General features: G+C 40.2%; 2 protein-coding genes across 5 annotated transcripts; one reads left to right on the forward strand and one right to left on the reverse strand.

The window, feature by feature from the left end:
* Positions 1-909: 909 nt before the first annotated feature.
* On the reverse strand, positions 910-3,177 carry mos (v-mos Moloney murine sarcoma viral oncogene homolog). The gene has a single exon (XM_066662523.1). The coding sequence runs from the start codon at positions 3,051-3,053 to the stop codon at positions 2,007-2,009; it is 1,047 nt and encodes a 348-aa protein (XP_066518620.1). The 5' UTR covers positions 3,054-3,177; the 3' UTR covers positions 910-2,006.
* On the forward strand, positions 2,989-19,495 carry relb (v-rel avian reticuloendotheliosis viral oncogene homolog B). 4 transcript variants are annotated; one of them, XM_066662519.1, is made up of 11 exons: positions 2,989-3,079; positions 5,134-5,145; positions 6,138-6,283; positions 9,908-10,204; positions 11,470-11,630; positions 11,792-11,883; positions 12,632-12,763; positions 12,889-12,993; positions 13,346-13,561; positions 15,009-15,083; positions 16,851-19,495. In XM_066662519.1, the coding sequence occupies exons 1-11, from the start codon at positions 3,004-3,006 to the stop codon at positions 17,312-17,314; spliced, it is 1,776 nt and encodes a 591-aa protein (XP_066518616.1). In that variant the 5' UTR covers positions 2,989-3,003; the 3' UTR covers positions 17,315-19,495. The 4 variants fall into 4 exon arrangements, with proteins under 4 accessions (XP_066518616.1, XP_066518617.1, XP_066518618.1 ...); XM_066662520.1 differs by having other exon boundaries at positions 6,138-6,238; XM_066662521.1 differs by lacking the exon at positions 15,009-15,083.
* The last annotated feature ends 7,448 nt before the right edge of the window (positions 19,496-26,943 follow it).

Below are 26,943 nucleotides of genomic sequence, written 5' to 3' on the forward strand. Positions count from 1 at the left end.
AAAATTACTTTAGGGTCTTCTTTGGCACCAAGCCATAATCATCAATATTAAAAGAAATAAATGCTTGAAATGCACTGTTTGTAATGAACCTATGAGTTTCCCTTTTTGAATTGAATTACTGAAATGAACTTTTTGATGATATTCATGATTTGAGATGCACCTGTATATGTGAGATTTATTTATTTTTTTCTTCATTTTTACATGTTAGAGAAATTAGGGAGGAGTGTAGCTATTGATGGAGAACATGAAGGAGAGAATGATCTAAAAGCTGTTTTTGGTGCTGTGTTCACAGGCCCAGGGGCATCCCTCAGTATGCTTTTTACATTTTAGGCAATTCACAATAAACTACTGTTTCCTTTTTTGTGCACTTAGCATTACCATTTTATTTAAATTTGGAAGAGGAACATCAAATCCTTTCATGATAGATACAAAACTTAAATGTTCCCCTGCAGTTCTAGAACTTAGAGCTGGTCAGACACATGGTCACAAACAATGTTACTGAGTCAGGATCATGTGTGAAAATGGCTCACATCTACTGTATAAAGAGATCTTAACACATTGGTGTGGGATTATTATACAGAATTTAAAACTTTACAACTTTCCATGTCATATGGAAAACGTCCTAGAAAACGATAAAATATGTATTCTTGGGTGAGTCTCACAATAGCACCCCCTTGAGGAGAAGTCCCTCAATGTGAGTAGTGCAATTTCCAACCGCAATGAAGTGAACGAGAATGGGAGGGAGTATGTAAGAGTGAGTTACACACTGGTTCCATGAGGTTTGGCACATATAAAACCCTCTGGATAGCACTGTATTATATTAATATAAACAAGAATACCACTAGACAACACATACACGTCATAATGAACACCACTATTTTTGACTGAATTAGGAAACCCTGGAGACTCTTTTTGGAAGAATCAATTTTAATCAAATCCATACGAATATATAAAAAACAAACACTTATTTACAATTCTTATTTAGACATACAGCAGCAAACAAAATGACACTGGTCCATATTAAGATTAAATTAAAACAGAGTGCGTTCTGAGCATATGCCCACATTAGCATCTTAGCTGCCAGATTCTCAGAATATTCCTTTCCTCTGTAAAGTGTTAAATGGTTATGTTCTGGCAACCTTTAACTATTGCAGCATTTAATGTGAAACAGCAAATTCAAAGACATAGCTTTAAGGTGTTAATGATTGTTAAGGTGTAGACTACCAACCATTAGCATAATGTGTAAGCTAACAACCAGTTCATGTAATAGCTTATGAGGTGGATTTTAGGGACATTAAACCCTTCAGACGTCTGTTGCTTATCATAGTTCTGACTTCTGCTGGCATGAAAACATTTTTAAATCATATCTTTTTCAAAACATAAAACTATTTACATTTCATATTTAGATATATTTGCACTGGAAGCTACAGCAACCAGCAAACAAAACCTTAAGATCTCATTAAAAAAGTGTTCGGCCCGTTCCTCTCTGCAGGCCAGAGGCACAACTTAACCCTAAACTTATCCCTAACACTAACCTTAAATTCCCACTTGGCGTTATCTGCCTATGTAGTGTTCGTTGGCCTGTGTCTCCCCCATTTGCTGGTCTCCGGCCTGTAGAGATATATACTTGCTCTCGCCTCAGACTCTAGACAGAGTGGTTAAACATTCTAATGACTGTGGATGGTTTACGGCACCTCAAACATGTAAAAGGTAGAAAAACACACCTGAACGGCAAAATGTCTCTATTCTTCATTAATTAGAAAAATTGTCCCCTCAAGTTTGTGAAATGACAAGAGGCATTAACCTATTATTTTATGAGAATTAATAAGTCTAGGGAATGATTTAAAGGTTCAAATTGGTAATTTTCTCCAGTATTTCTTTGTTATGATGCAGCACTTATACTGAAACCTAGTGGCAGTGCTAAACCCATTTCCAATCTGGACACTCCCAATTAGGGTACCCGCTCTATGGATCATAAAAGGGCTCAATAAGAGACTAAAACGCTCTCATGTTTCTCTGCAGCTCTCGGTCAGACAGTGTTCTCGGAGGGGCTTAAGTTCTGAGAGCAGGTCCGCTGCGCTAGGTCTCGTGTTCGGTTCCGCGCTCCAACAGAGGACCAGAAGGTCTTTGATCACGCACCCGACTGCAGAGCGGAACACGGCTAGGTCCAGCTCTGGGCGTAGCCCTTGTGCCACCACGGCGTACATCACATACTGGCGCTCCCCGCGATACGGCGGCTCGCGGGTCAGCAGCTGCCATAGCGTCACCCCGTAGGAGTAGACGTCCGCGCGCGCCGTCACGCGCTCTCCGCGCAGCAGCTCGGGCGCGCGGTGCGTATATGTTCCACCGATCTCTAGGGGGCGCGCTTCCTCGTGTTCCCGCTCAAGTCGCAGGGAGCAGCCGAAGTCGGCGAGCTTGCAGACGCCAGCGGGCGACACTAGCACGTTAGCTGGCTTCACGTCCAGGTGGGCGACGCCATGCGCGTGCAGATGGTGGAGTGCGCTTGCAATATCTGTGGCGTAGCGCACACAGAGTGCGAGGGGCAGGGGTTCCACGACGCAGTCGTGGTCGTAGATCACCTGCTGCAGGTTGACGTCACCCGCGAACTCCATTACGATCGTGCCAACGTGGCACTCTTCGTCGTGGTCATCGCCCCCCGACGCCGTGGTGGCCGCGATCACGCGAACCACGTTGTCGTGTTGCAGGTGCACGGCGTTCAGCTCTGCCCAGAAGCTCTGGCGTGAGGCCAGCGCGTTGTTCCTCGCGCGCCGCACGCGCTTCACCGCAACCGTCTCACCGAAGTACGAGCCTTTGAAGACGAGACCGAAGCCGCCTGCGCCGATGCGCTCGAGCCCGCGCAGCTCTCGCCACTGCACCGAGGACGAAGACCACAGCCTCCGCGCGAGCTGCTGCTGCTGTTCGTAAAAGCCAGCGGCACTGGGCACGCGCAGGGTCGACGCGCCCGCGTGCCCCCGCAGTGGACTGCTACGAGCCCCGAGTCCGATGCCGAAAACCCGCGGCAGGAGCCGGGAGACCGGAAGTGGAGACGGCATGACGGAGAGCTGCGGACAGCGTGCAGGTGCCGTACCAGCGCTTCACACATTTTCAATTTGCCTCGTTAAGAGCCGTGGTCACGTGATCGCTTTTGTAGCGGTCATGTGATCTTTGATGTAGTGCTGCCAGACAGAGCTGGGTGAGTCTTAAATTGCTCCTTGCTCCCTACCTAGTTCAAGTCTTGGTTGCTGTCCTTAGTAGTATGTTCAGTACGGAACTGCGCACAGGCGGCTTATGCATAGAATCATACGTACAGTCTATGGCCTGATGTCATACGTTATACACTGTTTTGCTGCATGAGCCATAAAGGTAGGGGTGAGTAAACAAGGGAGACAGAGTCATTTGCGACTCGGCAGGTTTGTCAAATGTTAGGCTTGCATTGCCAGACTCTAGAGGGCGGGACGTGTCAAATGGAGCCATGGCGCATGTGAACACTCAAGATAGTCAAATAGTATAAGAGCAAAAAATCTGAATTGATTAATGAGGCTTGCAGTGTGGACGTACCCTTAATCTCCAATAACAGGGGGTTTCCAGTCCCAGTGGCAATGTGAAAGTCGTTTCTTCTGAAGAGGAAAACCTTCACCCCAACTGCAAATTTATGTGGTTTCTGTGACAGAGACAGACAGAGCAATGACAATTTTGGCTCATGTTATTAGTTTTTTTTTTAACTGAAACAATCCAGTTGTAAAATGGGTGGTAATTTTACAAAAGATTAAAACTGAATTTAACCATATCATTTATTGTATTAGCACAATCTATTTGGTTGTAATTCAACAATTTGCGTGTTAACGTTACAGAAGGTGCTTCCCTCGTGAAAAAAACGTCTTTCTGTATCACAGACGAGGCACCATTTAGGGAGATCTTTCTATCTCTTGTTTTGAACTCACTCCAGAGCTCACCTGTTGTAGCGCGTTGCCATGGCGACCCCTTAGGGGGAGTTCCCAAGAGGTGACGTAGGGGGATTTCCACGCTACAGAGGTCTCAAGAAGTGAAACGAACGAAGCAGAAAACGTGAGATATTGTTTGACACACTCAAACAGAAGTGAAGCGCGGTAGAGCCGTACAAGACGACCTTGTTTAAAAAAAAAAAAAAAAAGTCTCTGGACAAATAGGCGGATATGAGTGTATAGCTCGGGCACGCCGCCGACAGAGGACACTTTCAGAGCCGAGAGCTTGTGAGACGTTAGCGAGGAGCAGAAATATCTTAGTTTTTTGCTGCATTTAACTTAACATGAGAATTATGAACGGAGCTGTTCACAACGGCATTATCGGCTCTGGCGGTAAGTGTTAAACCCAACATTAGCTGGAACTTTAACAGTTTTATTCGTTTTTTAGCTCCCGGGGGTGGCGAGACTGTATCAGCTAAAACTATGTACGAGGCCAAAAATGGCCTCCCTTTTAGCAGCGTCTTATTCAGAGTTTTTGGACTTTACGATTAAGAATTGAAAAAGGCAAGTCGAATAAAATCTGGACTGTTCAAATTAAAATTCTAATAAACTGGAACGATATTTGAAATAAGATTTGGAGCATACATTCGAGTAAGAAACTGGAACTTAAATTTCACAGACTTTTTAGATGGAAACATTGAAATAAGAACTTCACGTCCAGGTGGAAATAAGAACTGGAATGGAAAATTCAAATAAGAAGCGAACGTCATCGTAACGGCCGGGGCTGCGTGAACGCGCGTCGTGTGCCGACCAGGTTAGCGGACACTCACGGAGGAGGCATGTTTTCTCGAGTTTTAGGTTTAAGAAGTTGGCTTTACTCGTCTGTTCGCTTCACGCAGAGTAGGCAGAGGTGAAGTAAGGACACTGAGATAAACAGACGTGTTATCAGAGCTAAGCTAAGTGTGCTGTGTCATTGTGCTCAAGTTGTAGATGTAGCGTAACACACCTTCAGGTGAAGCTATTAATACTGTTTTGTGATTTATTTAACCTTGTTTTGGAGACTGAGCCATTTTCAGTGTATGACAGTAATGTGGTGGGTGTACTATTTGCATGATTTTACAAAAAAACAAGGACTTTCAGTTTCACTTTCTTTGTCATGGTTCTAACTTGTTTTTGTTTTCCTCTTCCGCAGATTTCGACCTGGGTGAGTAGCCCTTTCTCATTATATCACTCTGGACAGTAATAGACTCTAGCATTTTAAATAAACTTTTATAACATTGTTATTGCTAGGTTGTGCCCCAGAGTACATGGGTCTCTCTTAGGGGAATTCCATCCATTAAATCAATAATCAGTGTCAACAAGCCCTTTCAATACTATAAAGTGTAAAGTGCACTTTTCTAAAGAAACTCACGGTATTACAATTGCTAACAGTACTGGTAAGAGGAGGTGGACTTCTGAAGAAATGCAATACTGCTAAACACAACACCATACAGCCAAGAGTATGAGAAATTCTTAATGATTGAGGTGAGGTGTGCGCTAAAACCAAGTGCATAGTCTTGCACAGTCTCCAGAGGCCAACATTTGCAACAGAACAGCTCATAATATAGAGTTCATTAACCTTAAGTGTGACACTGTCATCCTATGTCTGTTCATGAAATTTCTGCCCTGTTAGTTCTGTCAGAGTCCACCATCTGTGCTGTTATAAGAAATAATTATTCATAAGTAAATGGCAGACAACTGCTGATCTGTGTAGTGCAATATATAAATTGCCTATCCAATGTTGTATTATATTAAGGACCTTTTAAACATTCATTATTGCATCCATGAATGAAATGTATTGTCGATAGGCAAGGTAAATAGTAGCCAAATAATTATATTTTGCCTTTATTTTACCACTGTAAGAATTACATATAAAACTGAGGAATGTTACTTGTCATTTTGGATAAATAAACTAGCATTAATCTGCATTGTGGGTTAAAAAATCCAAGTCAATAGGTTTTTTCTATTTCACAACAAAGTGCTCTGAATTTTGGTTTACTCTAATGGATTAGGCAGGACATGTATAAAATGGGCGGAATCCTTCTTTAAACCTGTGTACAAACTGCATGGGTTGTGTTGCACTTGAATACATGCCATCTTGGTGTAATTTCGATTGTAACTTTAGATAAAGGCTATTTCTGTTGTGTTTGTATGCAGAAATTATAGATGAGTTCCTTGAGGGAAAAGATTTCAGACTCCCAGGGCCTCCTCCACCTCCTACTCGTGACTCAGATATCCAGCCACATCCTCCAGCCTCTGTGAGCAGACCATTTCTTGTATCAAGATGCACGGACACCCCACAGGTCAGCAGACCTAGCTCTATAAAGATCATCAGCAAATGAATTGTAGCAGACCATCAGGTCCATTGAATATTCGTCAAATGCTTGGTCAGGTTGTTCTGTGCTGATAAACCATCATGTTTACATGTGTTCAGTTGAGGCTTGACATGTCACCGTTTAGCAATCCTGTTTTTGCCACAGCATAGTTGAATGTCACACATGGCCAAAGTTCCTTGTGCATTTGGCTTATAAATATTTCCTTATTTTTTCAATAGTTCCCTACATAAGGAAACGTTTTTGTGTCACATAACACAACATATTTTGCAATAAAAAATGCTTAAAGGAGGGTGGGTGTTGTGCAATTCTCTAATTTCAAAGAGGCTTAGTGAATATTAGGGTGTACACATCTTTGGCTGGTTGGCTTGTACCATGCCCAAGCAGGATTTTCCCCTTCCCTTACTCCCTGTTGTTTCTGTATACACTTTCCAGCCAACATTGCACCTCAGCAGTTGGCTCTGCCACTATGTATGTTTACAGTGAGAGTTGCATCACTAACGTCAAGTTCAAGTTAGAATTCACACTAGAGCTGTACCGTGCCGAGTCCACTGAACTGCCGGATTAACGTACCGGCCTGGGCACAGTATGGAATGATCACACCAGTTAAGTGGTTCTTTTTCTGCATAACCCCCTTTTGTAGATGAAAATACGTTTAAGCATTTTGTTCGTTTGCCAAACTAATTTTGGGGGTCAAACATGCATGGACACATACCAGATTGCCTAGTGTGAGTACAGACTTAATCTCACAAAGGTATATTGCGTACCATACTGTGTTTGGACATCAGATCTGTGAACATTGGGATAGTCCCAAAGTAAATCCAAAACCTGGTGGGTGGACACACTGTTATGTAAATGAGGTGGGGAAGACTTTCATGACCAAAGACTTCACATCACTGTCACCTACTAAGACTTTTCTAGTGGCAGTCTCATTCCTTGTGTGTATTTATTTTATTAATGCATTCTGTTAAAGAGTATGATCAACAAACAGCATGTATTAAGTAATTAATTTTGACAATATTTAGAATTTAATACTGGGAAACAGATGTTCAGATATTTTGAATATGGACTGCTAAAGTTGACTAATACATTTTTTTGTGGCATCATAGCAGTTCATATCATGTCCCTTCTGTATTCAGTAATTCTAATTAATTGCGAATGACAGAGTTACACAAGTTCAACAAAACACAAAATATTAGGAATTGTTAGGGGTGCGTGATATGGCAAAAACACATTTTTTGCAGGATCACAATAGCGATTTTATCACTATTCTTTTTCATGCTGGTTTTTAACCTCTTAACAATCCAGGTATTTTTTTCCATTTTCCGCCTGAAATTACATTACCCAGGTCTTGAGACAGTGAATAAACTAGAGGCAATTTTAGGAAGTAATGTTACTACAAAAACCTTCAGAATTCTTAAAGATATTGAAATGACCAAAATATGATCAACAAACAAAACATTTTAGGCACTGTTCTAAATTAAATTGGAAATCTTCCTTTGGAATCTTCAAAGACACCAAACTCTCCATTAGGAAACTTATTAATTTTAATGCGGAAAAAAATGTTTTATCGAAGCTTAATGGCAACATTTTACATTTTACCTTCCTTGACAAACTAATATGCACCTCTTCAAATGGCTTTTAACTCTCACCAAACAGGGAAAAAAGGTCTGCCTCGCCTCTGTTTATTCTGACATTTTGTCTTGTTTCTAGCCCAGTCCTCTTCCCCTTTAAGGCCAGGTGGGTTGGAAGGAGGGAGCTAGTGAAAGGGATCTAAGCTTTGAAAACTTATTCATAGTTTTGATCACCTGTATGGATTAACTAATTCTTTTGGTTTTAATTCAGTAGTCATACACTTTAGAGTACTGACTTACATTATCGGTGTCCCGAGAGTCTGCCCATTCGACTGATGTGTAATATGTACACGGTATGTAAATAACTTATAAGAACTGCAGTGGACTGAATGTGCACTAGCACAATCTAATGGTCTCCATGTGAAGATGTATTGTGGACAAATTTTATGCTTCATGATCTGATATTTTCATATCACACACCCCTAAGAATTGCCTTTTCTGATCATTTTAAAACTTCTTGTAAATTTAGATGCGTTAAACATATTCAGGCTTGAAGGAAAGAACCTGATTATTAAGCAGGGTCACACGAAATGTTGCATATAATGTAATAGATGTCACACTGAATGCCATGTTTTTTTTAAAACACAGGACAACCCTAAAGTATTTCAAATTAGAGGGTCACATATTTTGAAGGCACATGAATGACTGCCTCCACAGTACTGAAATGTCTGTGATGCTTGTATGACAAATGATTTACAGTAGTGCTGGTCTGGAAAATGTAGGCTTTAAACTATTAGTTTAAGTTTGCTGTAATTATTATTATTATTATTATTTCAAGTTTGGGTTTCATGTGTCCTCTACATGTGCTGTTTTCATGGGATCATGGGGTACTGATTATCATGGTGTTATTTAGAGTTTAACCCCTTACAGTATGTAATCATGAGAGTGAGAGATTTAAGCTTGAACCCATTGACTGCTCCTAAAACGTTTTTATAAAGTTGAGATGTTGGACAAATAGGCTTTTCTGGTGCACTCAAATGTTACCAAATGACTTTTTTTTTTTTTTACCCTGACTGTTTTTTTGAAGATGCGGATCGAGGCTGAAATCTGATGCCTGGTTTCAGTTGATGATCTCTTCCTCCTATGTGCCTCTGCCAGCACAAAGCAGCAGCCCCTCCTCTTTTCATGCTCATTGGCTGATATTCTTTCTGTGTGTGTTTCCCGTTTCTTCACATGCTCCTCTTGTCTCGTTAGCTGCTCTTTTGTGCAGGCGATCTGAGGCCTTCCTCGGGCATGTCCACACATTCTCTTTCTATCTCGCTTCTCTGCTTCCCTCCCAGATGCCCTGTGGCTTACCCACTTTTGCTATTGTCTTATTATTTCCGCATTTGATCTTCCACTTCTGACTCTTCTGTGCAGAGCATTAGCCGAACAGGCAGTTAGCTAACTCGTTTGTTTTCTTCTTTTTCCTCACTTTGACACTCTCTCTCTCTCTCTCTCTCTCTCTCTCTCCCTCCCCCCTTCATTCTCTTGTTTTCTTACTCACTTTCTCTCTGTTTTCACTCTCATCTCTTTCTCCTTTTTTTGCAGGCCAGCAGTGTTGACATTTATAAATTAGTTTCTTATTTTAACATCAGCACAAGAAATTTGTTAGGTTTGTTGGAGCCTGTTTAAGAGTACTGCTTTTAGGTACTAAACTTAATTGAATTTGTTAATTGCAGCTGTTGAAGCATGTCTAATTTGGGTTTTGATTACTGATGATACTTGATTTAATGCTGTTGCTTAGATTTAGTTAGGGATTTTTTGTTTGTTTGTTTTTTTTTTAAGTTTTGTTTCACAGTAGTTAATCTAACTGCGATATAGAAATGTCTATACCAACTACAGTACAGAAAATGACTATAGTTCAGTGTTTAATCAAGTTGGTGTTCATACATTTTTAATCTGGTCTGTAATTGCCTTTAAAAGGCCAATTTGCTCTGTATTCTCTCTTATTGTCTTTTGCTTTTCTCTTCCTCTACAGCGCACTAATTTGCCTCCTCAAATCCCCACTTCTGGACCAAGAAATAAGTCAACACAGCATACATCCCGCAACTCAAAGCCTACAGTGCAGAGACGAGCTCATATTGGCCGGTCACTGCATTGTCAACAGGCAGATATGGAGCAGCTGGAGAGTCTCCTTGACAAACCACAGTTAGTGGTGGTGGAGCAGCCCAAAGAGAGAGGCATGAGGTTCCGCTATGAGTGTGAGGGACGCTCAGCCGGCAGCATCCTGGGAGCCTCCAGCACTGATATCAACAAGACCCTGCCTGCCATCGAGGTGAATTTGTAAAAATGCTCCATAGGTTGTGACAGTGTTTCCTGGTCTTCCAGAAAGCAGGATTTCACAGTCTGCTAGTTAATTTAAGCTCAAATTTGAGGACTGTTCAGTAGGAATCTTCTTATAGTTGTGTTTATATTGGACAGGCTTGACGTTGAGCTTAAGTTATCTAGCAAAACTGAGACATCCATTTTGTGGATTACCTCCCTGGTGTCCCCCTGCCTCTGTCATAATGTAGTGTTCAAACAAAGTGGTTCTAAAACTTGGCACCACCAGCCAGTCTTCATTTTGTTTGTCATGTCAATACTCAGGACAAAGTTATGGATCACCTCAGGGACCCGAGTTTAATTTTATTTATTTATTTATTTATTTATTTATTATTTTCCCCTAATGTCTATCTGCTTCATTTGTTGATTTTTGATCTGCCTAATATTTGAGTATGAAAGTAAATTAAAAAAAAAAACAAATAGGCCTAACACCGTCTTACAACAGTGCACATTCTTTGAAGGTTAATGAACGGATCATATGCATGAGGACTGAGGCAGTACCTTTCTATTGTACCTGAAAAACACTTACTGCTCTGTTAAATACATAAAACTAATTCTTGCAAGGGCAAGAACGTTAAAAAAAAATTCAAATTCTATACATTTCTGTGTTCTGTTTTTATTTAAAATTATTTTTTATTCATCAATTCCCTGAGTCTATCTCTGTACTCCATGTGTTTATGATTATATCAGTTTATTCCAAGAATCAGTAGTGGTACCAGTAGTACATAATTACTGGCAAGACAATGTAGAAGCTTGGAATTTGCCGTAGTGGGCTTTGGGCTCTTTATATGCAACTACCAATAGTTTTTGCATTTTTAATAAATGTGTGCCTTTTCATCAGCTTCTGATATGCTTATGATGGAGAAAGTTTAATCTGTTTGAGGCCGTTTCTATAGCTAGTTTTTGGAATGCACCGACTACTCCAAGTTAAAGGGGCTTCCCCTATTATGTTGTAAGTCAATGGTGCTGCAGTTCAACTGGCAAACTCTTGTGTATCAAAACCTAACGCCTTAACTGAAAAGCTGTCTCTTTGGTGTGGTCTGAATGAGGGAATTACCCTTCACGAATGAGCATAACTCATAGTTTCCATAGTTTCCATTGTTTTAAAAAGCCTTACCTCCATATATGGCTGCTGAGTTCAGAGTATTATGTACAAATATGTACAATTGTACTTGGGGCAAAGCACCTTACAAGTCTTTTTTACATTTTTGTAACTAGCTTCAAGGGCCAATAGAGAGGATTAAAAATATGACTGTGACAGTGTCTCTGGTGACTAAGGACATCCCTTACCGCCCACACCCACACTGTTTGGTTGGAAAAGACTGTTCAGATGGGATTTGTGTCATCTCCTTTAACCCCAACACAAATCGACGCCACAGGTACCACATTCAGTGATCTTCACAAGGGCACTTTGACAGTTTACTAAAAATTTCTTATTATATTCTTATTTATTATTCTCATATATATATACAGTACTAATAAATTATATTAGCTTTTTAACCAAGGCCTCAATGAAAACAATTTGTTGCTGTTATTTCAGCTTTGTTAATTTAGGCATCCAGTGTGTCCGGAGGAAGGAGTTAGATGTCTCACTGTCGAAGAGGAGAAATAAAAAAATTGATCCTTTTAACAGTAAGTTGCAAATCTACAATAGTGTTCCATGTACAAGCTGTAAATGTTTGGTCAGAGGGCGTCATGTTGACGCAGCAGGTAGCAGTCACACAACTCCAGTGACCTGGAGGTTGTGGGTTCAAGTCCCGCTCCAGGTGACTGTCTGTGAGGAGTTTGTGTTCTCCCCGTGTCTGTGTGGGTTTCCTCTGGGTGCTCCGGTTTCCTCACACAGTCCAAAAACACATTTTGATAGGTGGATTGGTGATTCAAAAGTGTCCATAGGTGTGAATGTGTGAGTGTGTGCTGCCCTGTGAAGGACTGAAGCCCCCTCGAGGGTGTGATCTCACCTAGTGCACAGTGATTCCGGGTAGGCTCCAGACCCACGCGACCCCTGGACTGGGTAAGTGGTTACAGACAATGAATGAACGAATGAATGTTTGGTCAGAGAAGAACAAAGTACACCATATATATGTACTGTAATAAATTGCAGGATTAATCAGTCATTTTCCAATGTTAGTCATTTTGCTAACAGCTAGCAACATTGATGTTTTTCAAAATAATTTTAAACATGGCCACTGCACATGTAGGGGACATGCTTTGTCTATAAATCAATTTAATTAGTTTTGTTTGTTATATTAAGTGGTAAAACAAAATGACTGATTGCTCCTTCAAGCGAATGTGACTGTGTGCGGCTGTGCTGAGCAGTGCACCCTGAAGACATTTTGTGATACAGACTGGCTCAGCTTTCTCCCTCTTTCTCTGGAAACAGCTGGGCACACAAAGAGCTTTGAGGACATAGACATGAATGTGGTGAGGCTGTGTTTCCAGTGTGAACTGGAGAGAGAAGATGGGGACAGGATCCATCTCAGCCCTGTGGTATCTACTCCCATATATGACAAAAGTAGGTGAACTAAAACCAAAATAATTTTCAAATGCTTTAAGAATGTCTTCAGAAAGCCTTTTCAGAAAATGTATTAATGCTAATATAAAAATATAATAGCTCAATAATTCTGTTTTCCTGAGCAGAAGCAACTACAACTGCAGAACTAAAAATCAACAGACTCAATGTTGTCAGAGGTCCATGTACAGGAAAGACTGAGATCTATATGCTCTGTGATAAAGTGCAAAAAGGTGAGCATGTTACCCACACAATTTTTACAAACGCATGAATAAATAACTTGCAAGAAATGAGAGAATACCCCTGTAGGAAAATACCCTTCCTACCTTCCACTTTTTTTTAATGACAGAGCTGTAAAAGAGAATTAAGCTTTGTAGCTGTAGGGGGAGCCCAGGAGCAAAAATACAAGATCTTATCTAGTGTCTCTTTAATTACTTAGCTCTGAAACAACTTATGAAATAGGCTTGTGACTCTAACAATATGCTTGACAAGGGGCAATTTTCAGTGCTTTGCATCAATGACAATGTGTGGGTTTTTTTTTTTTTTGGTTTTTTTTTTGTCCATTTGCCCAATTCATAAACTTAGATGATATTGAGATCATCTTCAGTTTGGAGGATTGGGAGGCCAAGGCAGAGTTTGCTCAGACTGACGTCCATCGACAAATCGCCATTGTCTTCAAGGCGCCACCATATCTCGAGCAGGACATATGTGAAGACATAGATGTGAATGTGTGTCTGCGTCGTATTTCTGACCGAATGCACAGCGAACCTGTGAAGTTCACCTATGTTCCCTGCAACACAGGTCAGTAATAGTTAATTGCATACACTGTGGTGTGGTGTTAATTGCAAGCACTGCGGTGTGGTTTGCATGAAGATAGAGGGTACTTTTTCCTCTAGTTGTAGTTGTTTATAGGCTCAATGGAGGCATTTTCATAACTGATGGGCTTGGCTGTAAATTCCCCGACTGAGCCTGGGCTTGAAACAAAAACACTTTCACTTTGAAGATACCTATTTATGTCTAAAATGGTTTTACATTCACTTTCACTGAATTAACTGTAGGAAATATGAAACTGTCAGTAGTAATGAATGGACTGGGAACAAGATTTAAAAAATAATATGAATATATAATACAGTCTCACCTTTTGAAGAAAAGCCCTGAAGCTGAAAGTGACTAAAATGTTTTAATTTGTTCTGTGGGTAATTTAAGGCACTGGTACTTACCAGCTTTCTTACTTTGTAAATTATAGTTGGGAAGTGACATAAGGGATGGGCATCTCTAGTGTCTACATTTTTCATACCATCATTCTGTCTTACCAGTATTACGATATTACTGTAGGGTGGGGGATGTACTTTCGAGCTGCATGAGCCTCATCTGTGGGTGTGGGTCAAATGAAGGGTTTTAAATGCTGGGCAGTTCAGTTTGACGGCACACAGACACGTGTTGAGGATAAAACGCCTAATTTCGGCAACTGGTGCTCGTGGAACAAAAAAGTTTCAATATAAGTGAAGTAAGACATACTCCACATCTTTTAGAAGTATAGCTGAACAGCTAACAGGTAATTGTGGTTTAGCACAGCACAGCAGATGATTTTCCAGCAACTGAGATGCAAAACATGCATATTTCAAGGGGAAAGCCTCTAAGCATAAGTCAAGTGAAGGCTCTTCTGAGTATTTTGTTCGTTTTCAAACCCAAACTCAGTGTTAAACTCACAACCATTTTGGGCTACTGGGCTTGAGTTTTCCGCACACGTTTTCAGTGTGACATCACCAGTCAGCAAGCTTCTACAGCACCCCCACCCTGTGGCTCTCTTAAATGCACATATAATAATTCTTTGGCCTTGTACTGAGAACAGAACAGAACAGAATTTTGACACACCACACACACGTCATAAATACGACCCTAATTTTGAGAGTCCACATTTTTAATGGTATTATTATACCACCCAGCCAGACTGCTCCCATACAACAGGTTTTTTAAGCCTTCAGATAAACTGGGGTATTTTGGTTTAGATATTATACATGTGTTTTTTTTTTTTTTGTTTTTTTTTTTAATCAAAGTATAATACGTGAAGACACACGTACATTCACAAACACTCTTTCTGAAATGAATAATCCACCATGCCAAAATTTTGCTAGGCTTTTTGGCCAATCAGATAAAAGGCTGCGACTCTATTGACAGTTCCATGCCATTATAGCTAAAGGAGGACATGCTTGACAGTATGTTTTTATTTTTAATTTGTTTTCTGCAGATCCATATGAAGTGAATAGAAAGAGGAAAATAAAATCAGACATTAAGTTCAATGAAGACTGCTGTGCACTCCCAGGTAGGGGATTCCAGCTGCCATTGAGTAAACACATAGACAATGATGTAATTGTTTAATATTTTAATAATGTGTTTGGAAAAATGTCAAAAGGGGAAGGAAAGGTTTCTCCTGTCTGTCAGTCATTCTCATTTTTTGCTATTAGTTAGTATTAAGTTATAGCCTTAATTTATGATTGCTGTTGGCCCAAATCTTGTTCTAAAAGGTTTGTTTCTTTGGATTAAGTTGGGCAGTATGTAAAACATAACTTCACCTCTTCCTAATGTATGATAGAGCTGCATAATATGATATTAATTATGTAATATTAGTTTGAGTTGATTGATATTGTTCTGATTATATGAAAAGCTATTTAAATAGTCTCGTTGGGAATTCAACAAGGACAGAGTGTTTTTATAATGCAAATAAACATCTAAATAAATAGATAGAAATTTAACATAGAAAAGGCCTACAAATCACATGAATCTAGATATGAACTGCTTAATAAGTTCCTTTTGGTGAAGTAGGTTTGTTGTGACAGTAGCCATTACTTCTTTATACATTTTACACACCCTGGAAATTATAATAGCGATCATGTTTGTTATTTTTACATTCTGGCGGTTAAGAATGTTGTAGTTTTTGTGTGGGACATTTATCATGTCAAATGGCAAGTGTTATCCAGAAGGACAAAAGAAGTAGAATATTGCAATTGCATTCTTTGAAATAATTGAGCACTATTACGTGAAGTGGCATTTGGGATTAAATGAATCATCCAGTTTCATTAACGTTCTTGTGGTTGATACAACACTCACAGCTTCAACATCTTGTGTAAAGATTTCTCAGATGAGTTCATTAGTAGATTGTTGTTACTTCAGCAAAGCAGAGGAAAACTCCCTATTCGTGGGTTAATGTAGTGCTATTGGCGCGGGAGCCATATCGGGGGTTGATTGGTTTCAGAGCACAGCACTAATGTAAACAAATGGCAAAGACGGATAAATTTATCTCTTACACAGCTCCTCTCCCTGAGCACCCAGAAGCACAGAAACCCATTTCTTCTCCATGTTGGGAGTAAAGTACCGTATTGTGTAGGGAAAAAGGTTAGCATTAGCATTTTCATCATAGGTTCTAATGAAAAACTGTTAGCATGTCAGTCTCTAATGCGTTTCTCTGCTTTTCTGTCTCAATGGGAGTTTTTCATACACATCATATACAAGCTTCAGTAATTGTCTTATGTTGTTTGTTTTGTTTTATTATCTAAGATACTACAGACACAAGCCACTACACCCCTCCCCCAACCCCTTTTACAGTAAATAAACTGATTGGAACGTATTCTTGCAGGATAATAAATATATTGTGACTGTCTGCCTAAATTATTTTTCAGATTTGGCTTTAAGTTTAATAAAGTGGTTCTCCTTGTCTGAAAGTGTGAGTAATCAGTGAGAGAGGTTTCCATATTGTCACGAAGCTAAGGCCAAATCCCCAAGGTGCCCTACATCCTCCATAGGGCACCGTCGGTCATAAAATAACGGTTTATACACTCACATAGTGTGTTGTATCTTTATATTTTTTATAGAATGTGTTAGGTCCCCAAAATGGCAGCTACCCTATACTGTAATGACAGTTGCTACCCATTAATTAATAACCTTGATTGTGGAAAAATATTGTGTTAATAAACCTTTGAGTGATAAATGGACTTGCCCATCACTATAAAATATAACATGGTCTGTTTTGTTGATCAATATGAACTTGAAACCCTCTATTTATATTTTCTTTATTTATGTTTTTTTCCCTCAGCTCCAGACATGATCAGCCATCCAGTTCCATCTGATCCATTTAATACCTTATGCTTTTCCCAATTGGATTTTGACATTCCATCTGCACCTACCCAGGAACAGCCTGTACTGGATCCAGTGACAGAGGACAACTGTTTTGTAGAAGATGAAGAAGAAGAGGACAGCTGTGTGAGTTTGGATCCAGAGACCATGAGCAGCATCCTCTCCAGCATTAGTGAGTGTCTGGGTCATCAGAATGTTCTCCAACTTTTAAACAACCAAGATCCCAACTCCAACTTTATGTTTGATGGTACAGAGCCAAACCTGAACTTCCCCATGTCTTCAATGTCCTCCTTCTGTGACGCACAGTTCAGCCAGATGGTGAGCGCTGGCCAGAGCCACAGCTCAGCTCATGAGTCTCTGCCACAAGACTTGCTGGGAATTTCCTTAGGTCAAGTTAAGACTGAAAATGAAGAGGACTCTTAAAAAAAAAAAACTCACTTGTTGCTTAGAAGAGAGGCAGTCTCCATATTTCAATTGTGAATCATATGAGTCTGGGGCCTGACCCTAAAGTACATGCATGTATGTTTTGATCCATGCCAGATGAAATATGCTGTCTTATACAAAACAAAAAGGGATGAGAAACATGGATTAGGAAGAGTTGGATCTGTAGGACAAAGTTGAGCCCACTCTACTGGACTTCTTGAAAACTGCTTGTCATGTGTTTTCATGCAGCAATATGTCTGCTCAGGTCCAGGTCTTTCTCGAGACATTTTGGAGTGTAGGATAAAATGGTAAATCGATGAGTGGGATTTCTGCTGTGACAATATTGAGTGCTTGCTGCAGAGGTAGCCATGTCATGGCTTGTCATGAGGTAGTCATGCACAAAGAAAGGGAAAAGGACAGCTGCTGCTCAAAAGAAGCAGGCGATTCATATGCTAATTGTTCAGGCTTCATAACATTCTCACTAAACAGTAGAGCTGAACGATTTGGGAACAATTAGAATCGAATTAGGAATTACCTATTGGGATTATTCTCACTGATATTGTGATTTGAAATGTGATTGTTAAGCACCATGCTTAAGACCAGCACATCCATTTTCTTTCAGGATTGGAACCTGAAAAATAAGTGTAGTGTCAGACTGCCAGTTTAAAAGTTATGCATTGTTTGGTTAACTTCCCAGCCTAAAATCTTTAGACATTAAATTAAAATGAAATAATGTGGGGTTTTGCAACTCCAAATAGTAAATGCACCCATTCATCTATACAGCATAGTTTACAGTAGTCAGTTGTGTATATGTAATGGAGAATACTTAGATCTGTGACAAACTGTTTTAGGAGATCATGTTTGCTGGAAAAGCTTTTTTTCCTAGGCGAGTGAGCAAGTAATAGCATTAAATAACGTGCATTTTAAAGTACACATCTAGAGCTTATTTATGTTACTGACTACATGAAGTAAATACCAAGCATCAGAGGTGGGTAATGTTGTATAAACCCTTACTCCAGTAAAAGGAGGTGGAAACACAAGAAAAGACTAAAGTATCAAGTCAGACACTTCTTCATATCGAGTGATGTGTAAAACTGCGGAGGAACATAAGTGTATTCCTGCTTTTGGATGCACAATATTAGATTATAGTTTTGATGACACAATGGTTTGTTTAAACACAAACAAGTAACCAGGTTGGATCCTTTTTTTTTAGTTCATCATCCTTTCTGGGGCAGTACAGTTGTCCAACAGCAGAGCTCCAGTGTTGTGTGTTCAAGTCCCACTCCGGGTGACTGTCTGTGAGGAGTTTGGTGTGTTCTCCCCGTGTCCGCATGGGTTTCCTCCGGGTGCTCCGGTTTCCTCCCATAGTCCAAAAACACACATTGGTAGGTGGATTGGCGACTCAAAAGTGTCCAAAGGTGTGTGTGTTTTGTCACACTGTGAAGGACTGGCGCCCCCTCAAGGGTGTGTTCCTGCCTTGCGCCAAGTGATTCCAGGTGGGCTCAGCATCCACAGCGACATTGAACTGTATAAGAGGCGAATCATCCTTTTCTTGTGTCTTAGCCCCTCCCCCTGAGGGAGTGAGGAGTGTAAAAAAAAAACACAAGGACGGAGGAAGCCATTTATGAAATTAAACATTCCTGCTGTCCTACAGAAGTTAAACAGTTTCTGCAGTGCTGAGCCTCAGTTAGCAATGACAGAGACTCTTCTCCATATTACAGAGCTGTGAAGCATCACAATGACTTTAAATGTGTAATGATACAGTAAAAATACAACCCAGTGTACCATTAAAAGTGTCTGCCCATTAAAACATTCCCAGTTATCTGCTTTTCATAGGGCACACTTTATTAAAAGTATAAACTATGAACTAAAACCATCAAATGAATTTGTGCCACTATCCTAGTCATTAAATGTGATCAACAGAAAAAAGTACATTTCCTCCTTCAGATGCAAAAATTTAAAATACATGTAAATTACAACTTTTTTTCAGAATATCAGAATACAAGTTACTGAGTAAATGTTACTGCTCACTACCCACCACAGCTATCTAAAATGTACATTTGTAAACATCAGCACCGAAGGCTTTGCTTGTAGAGTCTGCTGTAGTAAGCTCAGCGAACTGTTGTTTTTGCTTGCAAAAGTAATGTAAAACCTGCTTTTGTGTGTGTGCCTAATTAAAAGTATGGTTTTGAATCTGAGTGATGTTTTTAATTATTATAAATGTATGTATTTATTCATTTATTTATTGGTAGACCTTTGTGAAACTTAACATCTTATAATTTTTTAAGTCTTAGTATTATAAATAAGTCAGTGTTGTGGGAGTTGTCTGCTTTGGTTTTATGTGTTTTACCCACCCACTTTTTCTTTACTTCAGCAAACAACTTCCTCATTTTCTAATGTACCTTATTGGCTCTATTAATAGTGTCCAAAAGGACACATTCCAAACACATGTATTTTAACCAGCTATCCAGTTAGACTAGATCATAGATGTACTGGTTCGGTTTAAGGGGGAGATTCACACCAAACATACAGTTTTCTTGGATTACTGAAACACAAATGTTTTTTTTTTTCTTCCTTGTCAACATCTGTTTTCTGTCAATGCCAAACATGACTAATGGTTTATCCAAAAATGATGTATCGTTGTTTTAGTGGAAAGAAGCTTGCAACAGATACTTCTCCGTTATAATACGTATAATTTCCATTAATATGGTATAACAGTATGTGGATAGGAAACTTATGTTATGGACAAAGGTCTTTCTAATTTTATCATATTATGCGTTTGTATAGAGCTGGTGGATGGGAAAGTTGAATCATTTCATGATGTGAATAGCTAAAAATAATCATGGGTTTGACCCTGCAACGTGATTGGCTGAGAGACGTTCCAGGAATGCCATTAATGCATGATAATTGAGAAGGGAAATGCTGCAGACCGGAGACCAAAAGGGGATGGGTTCTTGGGCAGAAGCCTGTCAATCATTTTTTGGCATTAGTTTTTCTGTCACGGACAGCGGGGCGGACTGACGGAGGCGGACGCACTTGCTAAAACACAGAATACATTATTTAAACAAAACAAACACAGGCAGACTTGGACAGAAAGAGTTAAACAGAGTCTCAGACTAGAGACAGATACCGAATGAACCTAAGCAGAGGGAACTAGACAGACAGAGACAAACTTTGACAAAGGCTTAAACAGAGACCTGAACAGAGAGAGCTATTAGACTACAGACAGAAACCACAAAAGTACACAAAGCACAGGAAAGGAAACATTAACAGACCAGATAAACAAACTCGAGAGGCACAAGAAAGAGAACAGACAGAGAACGAACCGAAGCGAGGGACAAACAGACTGGACTGAATAAGACTACGGAAGCAAAACAACGTGACAAGAAATAAGAACAGGAATACGACGGAGTTTTAGGGCCACAGCGTTGAAAAAAAAAGATTCTGAGATTAAAGTCAGAATTCTGAGACAAAGTCGGAATAATTCGCTGCGTGTAATGGAGCAGACACAGTGTAACTGTGGATCGCAGTGTGTTGCTTAAGTCATGCTGTGGTATAGATTTCAGGAATAAACACTCTTCCCTTCCACATCAGGGCCACAGTGTGATTAGTGTTTAAACCCTGAATCGGTGCACGAACCCAGGGCATGTAGTTTCACATGATACAATTAATGATCACGAAAATGATGGATACAGAACGAGTAAAACTCCGGCGCCCACGAGGCTCCATCGCGTTACGGCTCGGACTCGTACAAAAAAACTAAAGCCTTATGCATGAATTATTTATTAAACGCATTCACACGACATGACGCAGCCCCTGACTGAGATGCAGAAAGGCTTTAGTTTTTTGTACGAGTCCGAGCCGTAACACGATGGAGCCTCGTGGGCGCCGGAGTTCTACTCTGTTACACTGTGTCTGCTCCTTTACACGCAGCGAATTATTCCGAGATTTATTTTCTCAGAATTCTGACTTTAATCTCGGAATTTTTTTTTTTTTTTTACCGCTGTGGCCCTAAAACTCCGTCGTACAGGAACGACACAAAACGACATGACTGGGAGAGAGAAAGAAACAACACAAATGACCGATAACAGGAAGTAACACACGGGAACTTAAATACTACATGCAAACGAGACACACCTGAGACAGATAACGAGAACAGCGGACAAGGAGGCGGAACAAAGGCGGGACTAGGGTGGAGACAAGGACAATAACAGACAAAGCCATGTGTAGATAGAGCACATGGCGCGGAAAACAGACCTGACAGGACGAGGGCATGACACTTTCAGCCACTGAAAAACTGCTATTGGTCATCAATCAAATTTGGCATTGACCAATCCTCATCAACAACATTAACACACTACCAATCAAATTTTTAAAGTGTGTTTCACACTACAGCACCAAACTTACTCCACATTGTAAACACCTCACTCATGTCAGGGGTCTTTCCGAGTTCACTAAAAACTGCAGTTGTAAAGCGTCTTCTAAAAAAGAAAAATTTTGAAAAAATCATCTCTGATAAGTACCTACTGACCAATTTCTAATTTCCCGTTCATTGAGAAAATAGATTTCAGGCAAATCACTAGCTTCTTGTTGTTAAACAGCAACCTAGACAAATTCCAGTCCGGGATCCTGTCTAATCACAGCACCGAGACTGCTCTAATTAAAGTAATTAATGACATTTGCATAAATACAGATGCTGGAAAGGTACCTCTTCTATTATTTCTTGACCTCAGTGCTGCCTTTGATACCAATGATCATAGGATTTTTATAGATGGACTTGCAAACTGGGTTGGACTCTCAGGAACAGTCATAAAGAGGTTCGTTTCATACTTGCAAGGCTTTGTAGAAAGAGAAAATAATATTTTGGAGAACATGCCAGTGACCTGTGGTGTCCTCCAGGGTTCTATGCTTGGTCCACTTTTATTTAATTTATACATGCTTCCTCTTGGCCTGATTCTACAAAACTATGGGCTGTCCTATCACAGCTATGCAGATGATACTCAGATTTACATGGCCCTGTCCCCAAATGACTCCGGTCCAGCTGACTCATTATGAAAGTGCCTTGAAGACATCACTAACTGGATGGGACACAACTTTCTACAGTTGAATAAAGATAAAACAGAGATTATTCTATTTGGGAACAGCACTGAGAGACAAAGATTGGCTGCGTATCTGGACTAGAGAGCCTGGTTCTCGAAAGAATTGGCTCGAAACCTTGATGTATTAATGGACTCATTAAACAGCTTCAGCTGATTCAGAATGCAGTTGCCAGAGTCTTCACTAGGAGCAAAAGAAGAGATCATATCACCCCCATCCTCAAATCCTTACACTGGATACCAGTCTTTACAGAATAGACTTTAAGGTGTTATTACTGGTCTATAAATGTCTAAATGGGGTAGGACTAGTGTATTTATCAGATCTGCTACAGAGATATGAGCCAAGCAGAGCTCTTAGGTCTTTAGGAACTAGTCAGTTAGTAATGCCTCAGGTCAAAACTAAACATGGAGAAGCAGCATTTAGCTACTGTGCTGCTGTTAAATGGAACCATCCATCCATCCATTATCTGTAACCGCTTATCCAATTTAGGGTCGTGGTGGGTCCAGAGCCTACCTGGAATCATCGGGCGCAAGGCGGGAATACACCCTGGAGGGGACGCCAGTCCTTCACAGGGCAACACAGACACACACACACACTCACACCTACGGACACTTTTGTGTCGCCAATCCACCTGCAACGTGTGTTTTTGGACTGTGGGAGGAAACCGGAGCACCCGGAGGAAACCCACGCGGACACGGGGAGAACACACCAACTCCTCACAGACAGTCACCCGGAGCGGGAATCGAACCCACAACCTCCAGGTTCCTGGAGCTGTGTGACTGCGACACTACCTGCTGCGCCACCATGCCGCCCCGTAAATGGAACCAACTGACTGAAAATTTTAGAAGAGCCCCGACTTTAGACACTTTTAAATCAAGACTTAAAATATTTGTGTTTGCGCAGCTTACAGCTCAGTTTAAAATGCTCTGCACTTATATTCTGTAACGGCACTTCAGTTCTTTTATCATTTTAAATTGTTTTTAATAATTGTTAATCATGTTTTCTTTTAATCTTTTTATGTATTTCCTTTTTTTGGACTATTTAAATTGTTTTAATGGACTTCTTATGATTTTTATTCTTGCTTTTAACTTAACTGTTGTCTTGTATGAAAGGTGCTCTATAAATAAACTTGCCTTGCCTGTTGTTTATAAAGCTCAAGCACATTTACATAACTATCAAATGATCAGCAACTTTGTGACTGATTTATGGTTCTTTTATTGTGAAGTGGCATATTGCTGCAAACAGATATTACTTCAGGGGTTTCCACACTTGTGTAGAAGAGACTCAAAATGGATATAATGTCTGTTCTGCAACTCCAGGCCTTTTAATGCAATATTTATTTTTAATTTAAAGCTGTTTTAAATGTAATACTTTTATCACAACAAGGTCAGTAACAGCTTAGTGACCCCAATGATCATGACCCTTAATTTGGGAAACCACGTATTCGTTCACCGTACAGTGTGTGTGTCTGGGAATATCTGGTTTAGCTAAATCGGGTTTACTCCACAACGCTGACGTGAAGCTTGGCCCAGAGCCATAATGGAAACTCCACTATTGGGTAAACAGCTGCACTTCCAACTGTGGTTTAATCATGTGACTTCTGTATTGTTTGGTAGTCACTTATCACTGCTGCATTTATGATCATGCCATCTCAATATGAGTTGATGGGCTGGGTCAACTTGAGTAGACCAACTACATTCTTAATCTTGTTTGGAAGTTCCCTGAATGTGAAAAGTTCCTTTCATTGTTCATAATAGCTTATCATCTGTCTATTTTGCCAGCGTGAACTCTAGTGATCACTGAGCTTACAAACCAGGACTAGCCACAAGAATAAAATCACTAATCTAAATAACAGTATCTCTTTACAGTGGCATTCATCTAGGGTGGGATACAATAGGCAGCAAAGCGTTCATTCATTCATTGTTTGTAACTGCTTATCCAATTCAGGGTCATGGTGGGTCCGGAGCCTGCCCGGAGTCACTGGGCACAAGGCAGGAACACACACTGGAGGTGGCATCAGTCCTTTGCAGGGTGACACACACACATATTCACTCACACCTACTGACAGTCGCCAATCCACCTACCGACATGTGTTTTTGGACCATAGGAGAAAAGCGGAGCACCTGGAGGATACCCACGCGGACACAGATAAAACACTCTTTTCAAAACAATATCATTATAAATATTTAGTCCTTGTCTAAGTCACTCAGCCCCATACACTCTGCCCTTTTGTCCTGCTTCCAACACATCAACTTCAATATCTATAGTGTTATTAATTTCACCTTTGTCATTTTAAGCTTGTGGTTGGCTTGTATCTCATATCATCTGGCCAATAATATCAGTGACCAGTGATACATTTGGTCATCTGCTCAGAGAATGCTCTAGCCAGCACAACTAGTTTAAGAGTTCAAATACCGCAGAAATAAGATAGATACAGTAATCAATGCTAGTACCTTAAAGAACATCAAGAGAAATACCAAACAAGTGCTGGTACCTGAGACAAATGGGGTTTCTTTAAATATTACCAGCTTTCTTAATATGACCAACAATGTCCTGATAATTGAGCCCTTTCAAGGAAAAACCATATATGAGGTTTTTATAAACTTCTTAAGCCAGAAAAAAAACCCATTGTTTTCTGTCCTCTATTCATAATAAATAAGGCACTAAAGAATGTCTTCTGTTTATTAAGCAATGTTCACAAATGTAAATATATGCTCAAGCTGAAAAATTGTTAATCTCCACAGCTAAGACTGAACAAGTGGCTACACGAAACTGGAAATGGTCTGTACATGCTTTTTGTACACTGTCAGAAAAACTCTGTGGTCCCCTTAAGGATACCTTTACTCTATTATAAATTGCAGATTTTAAAATTGCATTGATTTCATATGCTCCATTTCATCTCCAAGACTTACATTGTGTTTTTATTTCTCACTGTTATATAATGCAAGTTTACAAACATTTACCTCTCCTTCTGGAGAACAAAAGGTAATGTACCTTTAGGGAACACAACTGAACTTTAAAACCACTGTTGCACCTTTAAAGGTTGACCAATAGTGACCAATAATGTACCTCTACTGTACCCTTTTTTTCAGAAAGTGTAGGAAAGGCTGAATGATGGCTTATTTCTGTTCAACTAGGCATTATAGTGATTAAAACCACAAACATTGTGGGAAAGAATTCAAAAAGCCATGAATTCTGAGTTCCACCCTCAGCTGTGCGATACTGAACTATTGTAGTCTAAGATGAAAATGTAACCTAGATTTCAGCTAATATTTCCTGTATGAAATCAGCATAGCTGTTGACCACATAATACTGTTTGGACAAGTAAATGGTTAAAAAAATTATATATATATATTGTATTCAGCTGAAGTATTACAGGGGACGTATTTATATACTTTATATATAAAGTTAACACAGTTCTGGGGTCTTAAATGTCTGTAACATGCTTTGATAAAAATACCATGAGGACGACTCACGGTTTCAGAACGACCGGTTTCAGCACCTGTTCCTTTAAACGAGAATGAGCCATAGCTGAGTTAAACACAAGTGCCCAGGAGTGAGGCGCAAAGAGCAGTTGATCTGGGTTTTAGCCGTTTCCACTTGATTCTCCATTCACTAAATGCTTGTGTTAGTTTTGCTCTGTTTAACCTCCTCTCACATATGTGCTCTCACATAAATATGATCCAGCGCTATGATTGGGGAGACTCTGACTAAAAGGTGGGACAATTCTGAAGTGTCTGTACTCTTCAAGAAGAAAATCATTCATTCATTGTCTGTAACCACTTATCCATTTTAGGGCCGCGGTGAGTCTGGAGTCTTCCTGGAATCATTGAGCGCAAGGCAGGAACTCACCCCCGCGGAGCATCAGTCCTTCACAGGGCGACACACACTCACAAAACGTGTTTTTGGACTGTGGAAGGAAACTGGGGCACCCAGAGGAAACCCACGAGGACACTGGGAGAACACACCAAACGCCTCACAGACAGTCATCCGGAGCGGGACTAGAACCCACAACCTCTAAGTCCCTGACTGTGACACTACCTGCTGTGTCACCGTGTCGCCCCAATTCATATTCAATCCCACATAAAAACTAACAACCAAATAAGAATGGTGCTCTTCTAAATACTGGGAAAAGGCCCCTCTCAAAGAGCAGGACACACTTACGTCATTTTTTGAGCTTTCATTTTATGACTACACAAAGAGGCAGGACGTGCTGGAGAGGCCCAGGATGACAAAGCATTTTTGCTCAGATATGACGTCATTGACCAAGTTTCCTGCCATCTGCTGGTGGGAAGGAGGATAGACAGTAAATCATTCAGACAGCCAGGTAGTGATCATTAATTACCACCTCAGTCAATGGGATTACAAATAAATCTCTCTCTTACACACACACACACACACACACACACACACACACACACACACACACACACACACACACACACACACACACACACACACACACACACACACACACACACACACACACACACACACACACACACACACACACACACACACACACATGGCAC

Source organism: Hoplias malabaricus, chromosome 1 (genome assembly GCF_029633855.1).
Source record: "Hoplias malabaricus isolate fHopMal1 chromosome 1, fHopMal1.hap1, whole genome shotgun sequence".
NCBI lineage: Eukaryota > Metazoa > Chordata > Actinopteri > Characiformes > Erythrinidae > Hoplias > Hoplias malabaricus.

Bases quoted from the DNA above. Each gene is read 5' to 3' on its own strand.
- relb (XM_066662519.1), top strand. From the start codon at position 3,004: ATGCCGAAAACCCGCGGCAGGAGCCGGGAGACCGGAAGTGGAGACGGC. The intron at 11,884-12,631 runs GTAAGTTGCAAA...CTCTGGAAACAG, and splicing joins AAAAATTGATCCTTTTAACA to CTGGGCACACAAAGAGCTTT. The intron at 15,084-16,850 runs GTAGGGGATTCC...TTTTTCCCTCAG, and splicing joins AGACTGCTGTGCACTCCCAG to CTCCAGACATGATCAGCCAT.
- mos (XM_066662523.1), bottom strand. From the start codon at position 3,053: ATGCCGTCTCCACTTCCGGTCTCCCGGCTCCTGCCGCGGGTTTTCGGC.